This window comes from Balaenoptera musculus, chromosome 1 (genome assembly GCF_009873245.2).
Source record: "Balaenoptera musculus isolate JJ_BM4_2016_0621 chromosome 1, mBalMus1.pri.v3, whole genome shotgun sequence".
Classification (NCBI taxonomy): domain Eukaryota; kingdom Metazoa; phylum Chordata; class Mammalia; order Artiodactyla; family Balaenopteridae; genus Balaenoptera; species Balaenoptera musculus.
In genome coordinates, this window is record NC_045785.1 from 89,831,166 (window position 1) to 89,844,328 (window position 13,163).

General features: G+C 36.6%; 1 protein-coding gene across 1 annotated transcript in view; it reads right to left on the minus strand.

Moving 5' to 3' along the window:
* Window positions 1-13,163, minus strand: part of OLFM3 (olfactomedin 3) — a 194,985-nt gene that overhangs the window by 30,553 nt on the left and 151,269 nt on the right. The window contains exons 3-4 of the mRNA XM_036864400.1: window positions 7,340-7,495; window positions 1,996-2,215 (exon numbers count right to left, since the gene is read on the minus strand). Of these exons, the coding sequence (XP_036720295.1) occupies window positions 1,996-2,215; window positions 7,340-7,495 (376 nt within the window). The remainder of the gene's footprint in view (window positions 1-1,995; window positions 2,216-7,339; window positions 7,496-13,163) is intronic.

The following is a 13,163-nucleotide window of genomic DNA, read 5'->3' on the forward strand; positions in this document are numbered from 1 at the left end:
ATCATTGTTTTGCAAGTAAAGGGGATTTTTCTCTGCTACTTGTTGAAATACCTAATATTTACCCTGTTGAAAGTTTAGAAATTATTACTATGACTGCTTATAGAATTAATTTATTCAGCAAATATTTACTGAGTAACTATTCTTAGTTTTCTAGGCATTGGGAGATACAGTATTTAGAGTGAATATCATAGACATTGTACTTATTCTTATGGAACAGAAGTCTAGCAAAAGAGACATCCAATAACACACAAAATGATAATGAAACATGAAAAGTCCAATCATTGGTGAGATTTCAAGATTTGAGAGCACCTAGCAGGGATGCAGAGGATACATGGGGAGAGCAGTGAAGATTCAGGTGAGACATTACATTTAAACTGAGACCTGCAAAATGAATAGGAGTCTGTCACATGTGGCAGGTGAAAGTATGTTTACTGATAAAGCAAGGATAAACAGGGGAAAGAGTGTTTCAGGAGAAGGAACAAACAGCTTCTCAATATGGCCCCATGGTTAGAGTGTTAGAGCACATGTGACTGGGACATAGTGTATGAGGAGAGAAATGGCAGGACCTAAGATGGGAGATGTAGGGAGTGCCACAGTGAAGGGCCTCCTAAGCCATGGGCAGTATCCTAGGGCATAAGGGATTCATAGGAAATTTTAAATAGAGGAAAATAATTTCAGACGTTGTACTTAAAAAAAATCCCTTTGGCAATAATGTGGACAGTGGGTAGAGAAGAGCAAGTCATGGAATCTATTGGAGTCATGATTACGAGGAGACCAGTTATAGGTGAAAAAGTATGGGCCTTGCATGATGAGAAATAAGGAGCTGAGGATTGCTGCACGTGTGTTTAGCCTTAGGAGTTTATGTTACTGCCTTCTGATAAATTCTGTTGGGTTCTCTTGGAAATCCTGAGATGACTGCAGTGGGGCCTCCGATGTGGCAATTCCCCACTTTGTTTTGAGGCTGTGATTACTGAATGCAACATACTGTATTTTAGCTATCTTTTTTTTATCATTTGGATTGCATCTGTAAAATAAGTAGTCTTTAAAATATTTTTGTAAGTCATCCAAATTTTATTTTGTGTTTACATTTATGCTCTGAATGTTTCTTTACTAGAAATTCACTTTTTTTTTTTTTGAAATTCTTTACTCCTCTTCCCAGTTTATTTCCTATTCCAGAAAAGTTCTTCTTACCTTGAGAGAACACTTTCTATGGTTGTTGAGTCCCCCTCACCTAACACCATCATATCACAGCATGTCAACAACTAAAATACTATTCCTAAATGGATTTACAATCCCTCTTAGTCAATTCATGAACACTTATTTATTTCACATTGTTACAAACTAGTCCCATGATGACTTCAACTGATTGGCAATGGAAAAGTCTGTAAACTCAGACCAGGTGGAACCACACATTTTAGGAGTCAAAAATTAAAGTTCATTCCCCATGTCACATGCTTGGCCCCTTGTAGAGTAGTGAATATGTATTTGAGTAGGTACCTCCTTTTTATTTCTGGAGTGGATCAGAGCAGCAGATGGCAGCTCTGCATAGTAGAGAAATTGTATTCATTTCCTTATCATTGCTGTTTCACGTTTGGTCCCAGGGCAATGGCCTTTTCCCCAGTCTCTAACTTTCTCTACTGCCAGAAATGGCTTTCCTCTTCCGTGGCCACACAGTGATTGACCATCACTGATAATCTGTTTGGAATAAAGCCTGTTTCCATTAGTGTGGCCAATAGCATTGCTGTATTTGCCAGACCTCTTATTTCAAGCCACTGCGGTTAACAGGGTGCTCTGAAAATCAGGCAACTGTTAATCAGATAACCTTGAATAACCAGGTCTGCTTAAGCCATCAAGGAACACTTATTTTACACTTAGAAAGCAGGTACTAGTTTCCCTAGAATTAGGAATTCATGACTATTTCCAAAATGTAAGAATGCAGTTGTCATTGAAACTACTTAAAAACACAACCTGGACAGATGGAATTGTTCTACTCACTTAGCTTTTTCATGCAGTCACGAAGTCTGGTTTCCAAGCTAAGCACCCTTTGATGTAGTTCCTCATAGTCATAGGCTCCAATTTCCTCCTGAATTCCAGTGAGGACGGCAGACAGATTCCGGATTTCCTCCTTGAACTGGGTGATTAACTTGGCATCTGTTTTGTACTGTTCCAGCACAGGAATCAAGGGCAGGAGCTCGTCCATCTTCTCTTTCAACTCCTGTGAAAAGCAGCCAATTATTCATGAGAGTCATTTAAACAGATCAAACAGCAACATTCTTTTTCACATGATACTTAAGGGAGATTATTAAGACAGATTCACAATTGCTTATTGATTTTTGATTGAAATTGTGTATTTCGTGAGAATGTAAGTGGCTACATGATCATTAATAGTAAATCCACTTATCTCAGCTTTTCAATACAAGAACACCTCTTTAAATGGTTACTTGCTTATGAAACAGATTGATCCTTATCATAATTACAAAACTTCCTATGGTAGCAGTTCTGGGTTTATGTACTATCTTGCTTTCTGGTGGCATTTTAAAAAGTGAACAATGCATTATTTAGTTAGGAAATAGAAGCAGGGTCCATCTTCTAGTTACGAATTATTAGAAATAGGTCAAATATCCTGTTTTAGTCTATTTACCCATTAACTAATTATTAATAATATAGGGGTACTTACAGGAAATTTTGGATCCTGGAACAGCTTTTGCCTAACAGAATTTTTCCAACTTTGGGCTTCCACCACTCTGTCCTTCTACTCCTCCCTCTTTTTAATATCCTTCTTAGCACAGCATCATTAGGAAGGTAAGTTCAGCAAGTATAGTAAATCATGCAAAGCTTTTCAAAGCTCAAAGAAATGTATGTTGCTGTTTACTATTTTGAATTATTACCCATTCTCTGACTTCATTTGCCTTAGCAAAGATAATTTAGAGCTCTTTATGTAAGGCAGAGTTGCTTACCAATGTAGTGAAATTAACTCTTTCAGGGGCTAAGGTGCTCATAATTTATGTAATAAAAGAGCACAGAGTTGTTTGAAACTGAAACGTTGATTTTGGTCTAGAGAACAAGAAGTATACTTTGCCAACACTGTTTCCCTCACTCCTATCTTGGGACTGAGCCAAACCTGCAGTTTCACTTTCAGTTTCTGAACGTGTCACCTTTTTTTCCTTTCTTTTAACTTGGTGGTGGTGGTCAGTGAAAACATTTTATGAGTTTGATTCAGTTGTGAGCTTATTGCAATCTATCGCATTCGCTGAAGAGCTGTCACTGCTATGATCATAGCAGAAACCGCGCTGTATATTAATGAATTTAAGGAGCTGAAAACTGCATTTTACAATTACATTTAGAACATGTTATCACTATCAATGCATTAAGATAGCAGGAGCTCCCATTGCCACCCTGATTTATGGGCTTGTGTATCTTGGGGGGAATTTCCACTTGTTCTGTAAGATTGGAATACTTAGAATTTGTCTGTATGTCCATATTGAGTGGGAGGGGACAGAGAGTCTTAATAATGAGAAAGATTGATAAATATCACAGTCAAAAGGCAGAATTGCACAGCTTTGCTCATTTTAGTGGCTCCTTTTGAAATAAACTTCTTATTAGTTTGAGCATTTTTTGCTATCCCTAAAGGAAGACACAGTTGCTTCATTAGGATTTTAATGAGAAGAGTTCTGATGGTACCATTTGCTGCGTATTATAGCAACTGTTACAGTGAAGAGTTTTATATTCTAGTATGGGAATATTGAAAAGAGAGTACTTCAGTGTCACAATTTTGGTGGCATTTTATTTCCCCTGAGCTAAAAATTATATATATGTATATGTGTGTGTGTGTGTGTGTGTGTGTGTGTGTGTGTATATGAATTTTGGGGTCTTTTCAAAAATTTATAATTCAATTATTGGCAGTCGATTCTAACTCTGGACACTTGTCAGAGAGCAATAGAAAGTCCAACTGATGTACATATCAAATACTTAAAAGATTAAAGTAGAATAACACAGATCTGTGCTTACTTATCCTTTCTAGAATTTCATTTTCTACTATGTTGCTCTTATAGCAAAGTGTATACCTAGACTATCTTACCCAACCAAGATTTCTTCATATAAGAATGATAGTCTCAAGTATGATAACTAGAACAAGCTTTTTTATCATAAAGAATATAGAAGACACAACCTACTTAGATTTTTTGATAAGCTGAAAAGGGTGTGCCAGAGGAGGATTTTCTTCCAATTTAAAAGTATTCTTCAATGTTAAACTTACTTTTGGAATGTTCCATTTCTTCTTCTCATATATGGCACCTCAGCAGCTAGAGCAAAATCTGACTCATGATAGGACTTGGTGAATAAATACATTTAACAAGCATATCTTGAGCATTTAATTATTATTATTAAATTTAATTCAGAGAGCTATAGTCTGCTTGGAGAGGTAATATAGCATTGGTATTAGGAGGCTTAACTCGGGAGCTGGACTTTGTAGTTCTGATACATATTAGATATACGATCCTGGACGAATTGCGTAATTTCTTTGTACATCAGTTTCTTCATGTGAATGATGGGAATAAACACAGTGTCTACCTTATAGGATTGTTGTGAGGATTAGATTAGTTAATATATAGTATATTTAAAGTGCTTGGAACTATGTGTTGAATATGTGTAATTCTTCAAGAAAATGATGTTATTATCATTATTGCTATTTGGAGTTTGACATACAAGTTCAGTATGCACGTGGATTACATGAACTAGGAAAATCAAAATCATCATGTTCTATGGAGCTGCCTAAAAATTAAGTTTTCTTATTGGTGGCTTGGCTTCTGCTAGGCAAACTTGCATCTTTTTGTTTCTTTGTCTCCTCTCTTCTCCCATAAGTTCCCATAGATGCACACGTGTCATCATTTGTCACCAACTCTGCCAGCCCTGGTACTTGCAAGTTGTCCCTTGGCGTCACAGAGTTCTGTATTGTCCATCTGAGCTTGAATGATTTTCACTCTGAGCCGGAAACCCCGAGCTTCTCTCCTTCTGTCCCCCTTCCTTTCTGGGAATGCTCCCTATGTGCCGTAAGTACCGGCTGATCATTCCTGCTTTGTTGATAGCCTCAGCATCGCATCAGGCTCACGGTATTGCTCTATCGTCTACACCCTAACCCTGAATATTGAAAATTGACATTGAACATCTTTTGGTTTTCTTGATCTCCTCTGTAATTTAGTATTTTCTGGGGAGGAAAGTGGGCACTAGTCCAAAACCGTTTTCTTGAATATTGCCAAGTCTTGTAGCTCTTCCCCTGAACTTCTCTAAACAAAATTAAGAAAAGTTAATAATTCTTCCCTTTGTGCCATTTTGATGTTTATGCCTCTTTTTACTGTCAAATTTTATCTGCCTGTTTGTTAGTTGTCTTTCATAGAAGAGAGATTATGTATTATAGACCCAGCAGAGGGCCCAACACTGCCTTGTACACAGTATGTGCTCAATAAATATTGGTTAAAATTAATTTATTTGCTTTTCAGCCTTATACTCTTCTGTGTTTACCATTCCCCCATAATTTCTCTATTCTTCTAGTTTACTCATTCTCTTATTTCCAATAATCTTTAAATTTATTTTTATCTTCTAGGCCTTGCTCTAATTTGTTATCATTTCTTAACCTTCTGGCTTTGCTTACTTCTCTCTTCAATTTAATCTCATGATTCATCACTTTAGCCCCCTCTCTTGTCAATACCCTAAACTTTCTTACCCTCTTGTCCTTCTGTTTTACCTTTCTGGGAAAACTTTAAAACTGGTTCAGTGCAAGATTTTTTTTTTTTTTTTTTTAAAGAAATTCACGTTATTTTATTTATTCATTTATTTATTTATTTATGGCTGTGTTGGGTCTTCGTTTCTGTGCGAGGGCTTTCTCTAGTTGCGGCAAGCGGGGCCACTCTTCATCGCGGTGCGCAGGCCTCTCACCATTGCGGCCTCTCTTGTTGCGGAGCACAGGCTCCAGACGCGCAGGCTCAGTAGTTGTGGCTCACGGGCCCAGTTGCTCCGTGGCATGTGGGATCTTCCCAGACCAGGGCTCGAACCCGTGTCCCCTGCATTGGCAGGCAGACTCTCAACCACTGCACCACCAGGGAAGCCCAAGATTGTTTTTTATACCTTTCTACTCAGGCTCCTGAGCACCACTGAAGAAAATTACAAAACCATGCTAATTTCTGCCATATTAAACTGTGTCATGCAGAGACCCTGTTTCATGTCCCTGACTAGCTCCCTGCCAATCATAATTTTGTATGAAAAGCACTTCTAATGTTTGACCAAGAACTTGGATTCAGGCCCACTCCCTCACCATTAGCAGTGTATCTCACTTCCTAACTGGCAGGGAAAGCAGAGGCTATTATGCTTGTAAAATCACAGTATGTTTTATAAACTATGTGTTATGCCTTTGTAAGGCAGACTATTTCTTTTTAATAGAAGCTCAAATAGCATTATCATAGATTTTATTTTAATCTATGACAGTGTCATACATAGTTAATAAAAATCCACATAGCATGCTTAAAAGCATTGTTTCTCCATTTTCAGTGTTTCTAGATAATTACCAATAAACAGCTTAAAGTCTAAAAAAATACTTTTTTGTGGGACTTCCCTGGTTGCACAGTGGTTAAGAATCCGCCTGCCAATGCAGGTGACACGGGTTTGAGCCGTGGTCTCGGAAAATCCCACATGCCGCGGAGCAACTAAGCCCGTGCACCACAACTACTGAGCCCATGTGCCACAACTACTGAAGCCTGTGCTCCTAGAGCCTGTGCTCCACAACAAGAGAAGCCCGCGCACCGCAACGAAGAGTAGCCCCCGCTCGCTGCAACTAGAGAGAGCCACGCGCAGCCACGAAGACCCAACGCAGCCAAAAAACTAAATAAAAAAATAAACAAAATAAAATAAATAAATACTTTTTGTATCAAATTGTGAAACAACCCTTGTTTATGTGCTGTTAATAATGGTATTATTGCCTCTTTTAATAATTCATATTCTCTGTATTTCTCCTCATATTAGCAAGGCATAAAATCATCAGAAAATCTTTGATAAATTTAATTATTAATTTTCCTAGATTGACCATTGTTATACATATTGAAATGCCTTTAAATCTATCCAGAATCTCTGCCTAGCTCTAGGAGGGTAAAGCTCTTTTTATAGCAAGTCTTCTATGCATTCCTACCAGCTAATGGTCAGTTTCAGTGGAGAGATGATTGATGTCCCCAGTGAATTTTGAACCTTGCATATATGGGCTGATGTACAGTTATTTCTAGCTGAGTGCCATGGTGGCTGTCCATCATACTCAGTGTCTCATTTGGACTGACAAGATTGCTGAAGTCAAACTTACTTGAAAATGCTTGGTCATTAGTGTCTTCCGGTCATCTTCAATCTGCCGAAACTTGGCCTTCAGCCCTTTCATTTGGGTTTCCATTTTTAGAACATATTGGAAATCTCTCTGAGTTCTCAAGTTTAAGACTTCAATAGACTGAGACATGTTTTGAACCTGTTAAACAAGAACATTGGCATTATTGTCTTTTTACAGGTATATACAGTCACTACTGAAGTAGCAAAAATGACATTAACATTAAAAACTGGAAGTGCCAAATCCATAATTGCATTTCCACAGGACATACTTTCAGAAGACTAATTCTTCATGATAAACATTCAAATAATTTAGCAAAAGAAAACTGTACCTAGGCAGGAAATAATAAAATGGACATTCTAGCATTAGAAATGACTAAATATTAATAAGATTTTGATATATCAGAAAAATAAATTTAAAAAATAGAATATTCATTCCAGGGCTTAGTAAGCTTATCATGGCTCAATCTGTTAAATGTTAAGTTGTTTCTTTAAGTACTGACTCTGACTTCCTCAGGGTCTGGGATGCTTAGCAATTGTGGATGGTGGTGAAGTGTCTAACAGATCTAGCGTGCATTCATTCCAGTACAGTTACTTCAAGCTGCATCTGAAGTACTCCCAGGGGTGAGGCTGAACTGAGCAAGATGAGTGGTGGTAGCGCTGGGACACCTCCTAACTCAGAGACCATACTGTTTAAGAGACTTGGAAATTGGCCACTGCATTAAGTGTTTGGTAGATAGGCAATAAATATATGTTAAGGTGATGGCACCATCCGAAGTTCATTGAGCCCCAGGCTATTTAGAAGTGGGAAATAGGTGACCTATAAAGCATGTAGAAATGAGGAAAGAAAGACTACTCTAATTCTTATGGCAGCAGAATCTGGAAAACAAAGTGAAAGCCTCTAATAGGAGGAGAGCTATTAAATGAGTTGAGGAGTAGAATATGACTAAACTAATTTAAAGGATACAATAGAGCTCTATACTTTGGTACTCACAGTATTGTCTACAGAGCAACAACTTGGCATCACCTGTGAGCCTGTCAGAAATGCAGAATCTTGGGGCCCAACCCAGAGCTACTGAGGCAGACTCTTCATTTTATCAAGATTCCCTAAGTGATTCTTATGTTTATACATTTTAAGAAACATTGCTTAACATGGAGGAACATCCATGAGAAAAGTAAGTGAGAAAAGCAAATGTAAAGATCTTAATATAATTTGAATCCTTTTATTCTAAATAAAATTCACCTCTCTCCCGCCCTCTCTCTTTCTCTCACTATGTCTCACACGTACACACACACACACACACACACACACACTTGAGCACACATATGTAAAAGAAAGCAGTATATAAGCAAAAAACATGGAGAAAGATATGGAAGGATTAGAAGAATACATATTAGGTGATTAAAATTAGTTTTCTGGTGGGGGGTGGTAAGGTGTGGGTGAGAGAAGAAGTAACAAAATAAATATTGTAGAAAGAGGTCCCTGGTAAATATTGTATATAAATTCATTTGCATAGAATTATATTTTATATTCATAAATGAATACATGAAAGCATGGGCTCAAAAAATGGGATTTCAGATGAGTTTTACCTCATTTCATATATTTTTATGCGTTATTCCATGTATTTTAAAATAAACAAGTATTATTTATGTAACACATAAAAAAGTTATTTTCATTGTAAAACCTTGTGAGTTACAAATAAGGAAGGGATTTGTTCAGAGACAATTTCTGTCATCAGGTAAGTCACAAAGCTTAGTGGACCAGCTGGCTTTAAAGAGCCCATTGTCAATATATTCCTCAGCAATGGAACATTCAGAAAAGGCAGTGAATTCTGCTGCCTTGGCTTGCCTCAGTTCCTCCACTTGTTTTTTTTTTTTTTTTTTTTTGTCAGAGAAGGTCATATTTTTCTGTTTCTTTTTCTGCTGTCTTGATCCATAGTCCTGTCCTTTATAAACCCTGTCTTTTCGGGACATACTACAGTCTAGCTTATATTAAATCTAATTGTGTAATGTGTGTGAATGGGAAACAGAAAAGTGGCTGCCCTTCTGTAAACTCATTGAGGTTAGAATCTGTGTCTTATTCATACCTTTTATTTCCATGACCTTACACAGAACTAGGCGCAGAATAATTGCTCAAATATTTATTGGGTAAAATTATCTTAGGCTTCCAACAGTAGTAATATGTAACAAGTATTTTAATATTTTAACAAAAGTATCTTTCTCCTGTCACTGGTTTGTCTATAGTATTACATGACCCTCAAATATTTCTTAATTTACTGTCATTCATACATTCAGAAAGCTTCATTTAAAAAAAACTTTGATGCAGCACAGAATTACTGAGGCAACATTGAAAGCATGGTAACTGCATCTTGGATGAATGCAATGCTTTCAAAATAATTTTCAACTCCATTATGGTTAAGCATGAATAAAGAAAAGCCATTTGTGTTAAAGAAACTATTTACACATTTAAATATGGCATTTGTCTATGAAAACACACATCTCTGGCATGTCCAGTATTTTCCTAGGAATTCTGTGTACTTAGGCAGAATCCATACAATTAGAAAATGATAGGCAAGTGAGATATCCTGGATAAAGTTAAAACAGCCTCTCTTATTTTGCCTCTAACTTACCCTATCAATTTAATTTTCAACTTTATTTGTGTTATGCGAAAATGCACTGAGAGAATTTTTGCTGAGACTTGATTGTGACCTTCAAGCAGAATCATGTAAAATTATAAGAGCTACATTTGGGGTGATAGCTAGAGATGGAGCTGTCTAACTGGGGAGGATGGTTCTGGGCTGCCTTTTGCTTTTCCTGCTGGCTGTACCTAGGACTGTTTAGTTTCCCACTGGTTATGGAGACCCACTGAGAATCAGTTTCCTGGTGATACTTGAGATTGGATCCCCATGATTACACTTGTGGGAAGGAGACTCATTCCTCTTTTAGTCTGCTTATCTCTGATGTTCTGCTATTCAGCTGTCTACACATGCCCCTGGGTAGACTGTCTACATAGTGTGGCAAGCTCATTGTTACTCTTCACTGATAATGTTTTGAACTCTTTATCTACCTTGGTTCTTTGTATAAATAAAACGTCTGAGGCCTTTCTGAACTTAAACACAACTAACTTAGATTTTCACTCTCATTTATAATTAGTGTGGAGGCTACTTGAAAAAAAGAAGCCCTACAGTTCAGTATGCTTGGATAGGATTGGGATTAACAAAAATAAACAGGGATTTCTTTATTGTAGGTCTTCACAGAACCTTTAGTATTAAACCGTATGACGGAAATCTTCAAGAGTGAAGTATCATGTACCGTGTTTCTTAAAATTATTTTATTGGAGGATGTCATCAGCATCCTATTCCAAAAATCACAGTTTAGGAAATATTGACCTAGACAATGCGGGCCTGTACAGAGATGCTGCATAGCTAAGAGACAAGCATTTTTTTTTAAGTGAAAATTTTTAGTTTGTATACACTAAGACCTGATGTATTGTGAAACCAATTGTAATTTTTCTAATATTCAGTAGTATAAATACTTATTCAAAATATTTGACAGAACATCAGTTAAATAAGTGTGGGTACCACCAGTGGCATTTTGAATGACACTGGCATGGTGTTGAGAAAATGCAAAGTTGATCTGGTATGGCTCCACAGTCTACTGGTTGAGTGAAATTGATAAGTTTTTTAGCCTCAAAAAACACCAGTTTCCTTTTATGTAAACTTAGAAGGGCAACAACCTCTGCTATAAGGTTTGAATGGAGCAGATACAAATATAATAGATGGGAACTGTTGTTATTAATATTATTCTCAATAAGAATATTCCCTTATTGTAAACTAAATCAATCCTTTGGTTAATAATGACATGGGCTGCTTAACGGTCAGGCTCCTATTTGCCATCTGGTACCTTGGATATTTGTAAAACTATAGAGAAGCCAGCAAGGGACTGGCTCAGTCTGCATAAGGAATGCTGCTTTCAGATGTTTTTTCTTTGGGTCAGTGCAGCAAACCAGTGCTACTTACTTCCTTCAGGCCACTCTAAATAGTACACACAATTTATTATTCCTCTGTTTCCATAACACTACCAAATGGTGAATTTGCTTAATCTAACCTGTGGTGACCTTGATTTTGTTAATAAATTTTGTTTTTTGTCATTTAGGTATTGATGCATTTTTTTAAACATCTTTATTGGAGTATAACTGCTTTACATTGTTGTGTTAGTTGCTGCTGTATAACAAAGTGAGTCAGCTATACGTATGCATATATCCCCATATCCCTCCCTCTTGCGTCTCCCTCCCACCCTCCCTATCCCACCCCTCTAGGTGGTCACAATGCACCGAGCTGATCTCCCTGTGCTATGCCGCTGCATTTTTAAAGGTGTGATTTTCTAGAATTTCGTTAAAATGGTAAACAAATTGCCTATTGGATGGTATGGTCATATAAACTTCAATGATTGCTTCAATCAATCCCCTTAGTTGTACTTTTCAGACCTTATTCATCCTTTACTAATTCCTGGTTTTATCATAGCTCTGGAATACATTTCCCTCTGGACATGAAGAGAGTATTATCCACTTCCTGACATTCATAGTTTATTTGAATTTTTCAGCTGATTTTTGAAGAAATGTCCAAGTCTGTGTGTGGGTGTGTGTATGCAATGCTGTACTGAAAATAGTAACAGAAATAAGATTATCGAGTCTAAGAAAATGTTTCTCATCATAGTTGATGTAGAAAGAAGATATTTTTGCGTAGAAAAGAAGATGGAGTAGAAAGTTAGTAATCTGAGAGGAAATACAAGTTAATAGAAAAGCAAAATTGGATTTAAAAGATTAAATCTTTTTACCAAAATAATTAATTTCCCTAGTAACCAAATAATATTAAACTATATGTTTGAACTTTTTCATAGATATAAAGAAAATCTATGAAGAGAAGAATAATCATAGTTCATATGTCATGAACAGTTTTAACAGTTGAGAGGCACGTTAGCTGGGGTCATTAACTTGAATGACAGTTACATTTGCTCTTGTTTAGGGGACAGATATTGAAGGAGCAGGGAAGACTGGATCTTTTTAAAAAAGAGACTTAAGAAGAGAAAGCAAATAGGTGATGATGACTCCAAGGATAAGGGCAGAAAAAACAGACTAATCTCTGTATGAAAATGTGAAAATAAGTCTTCTTAAAATCTTAGGGCATCAATATACTTCCAAGTAATGTACACTGAGGAAAGTTATTTTAATTATATGGCAGTGGAAGAGAGTTACTGTAGCTAGACTTAAAATTGCATAAACTAGGGATGTCTGTATTAACAAATTCAGTGCTTTCATTTTTCTAGCTTCTCTTAATTTTCTGTTAAAGCTTCCTATTCAGTGCTATAATTGTGTAAATGATCATGGAAAGGATATTTCACAGAGTGGATTGTTGAGCATGATATCCTCTAAAAACACATACTACCTAATATATCTTATTATCCCTGAAGATATTTAAAATTCAAATATGTTGTCATCCTTCCATCACTCTGGCCACCCCAGCTGTCCAACCATATTCAGAGGCCAACACAGTGAAAGTGTGAATGAGGAAAACTGAAAGAACCATTCATTGTTTTTTTTCTCCCTAAACTAAACATAAATAACCTTTCATGAGATGACTTTCATCTGTGAAAGAGAATAAATCAAGGGCATTCTGCATTTGATTGTTATGGATCCAGCTTAAGTAAATTATATGGAGAGAATGCTATTGAATGAAATTGAAGAACTTAATGTTCAAAGGAATGACTTAGAAAATGATGTTAAATGCTTGGAATTATTCATTATCTGTCCA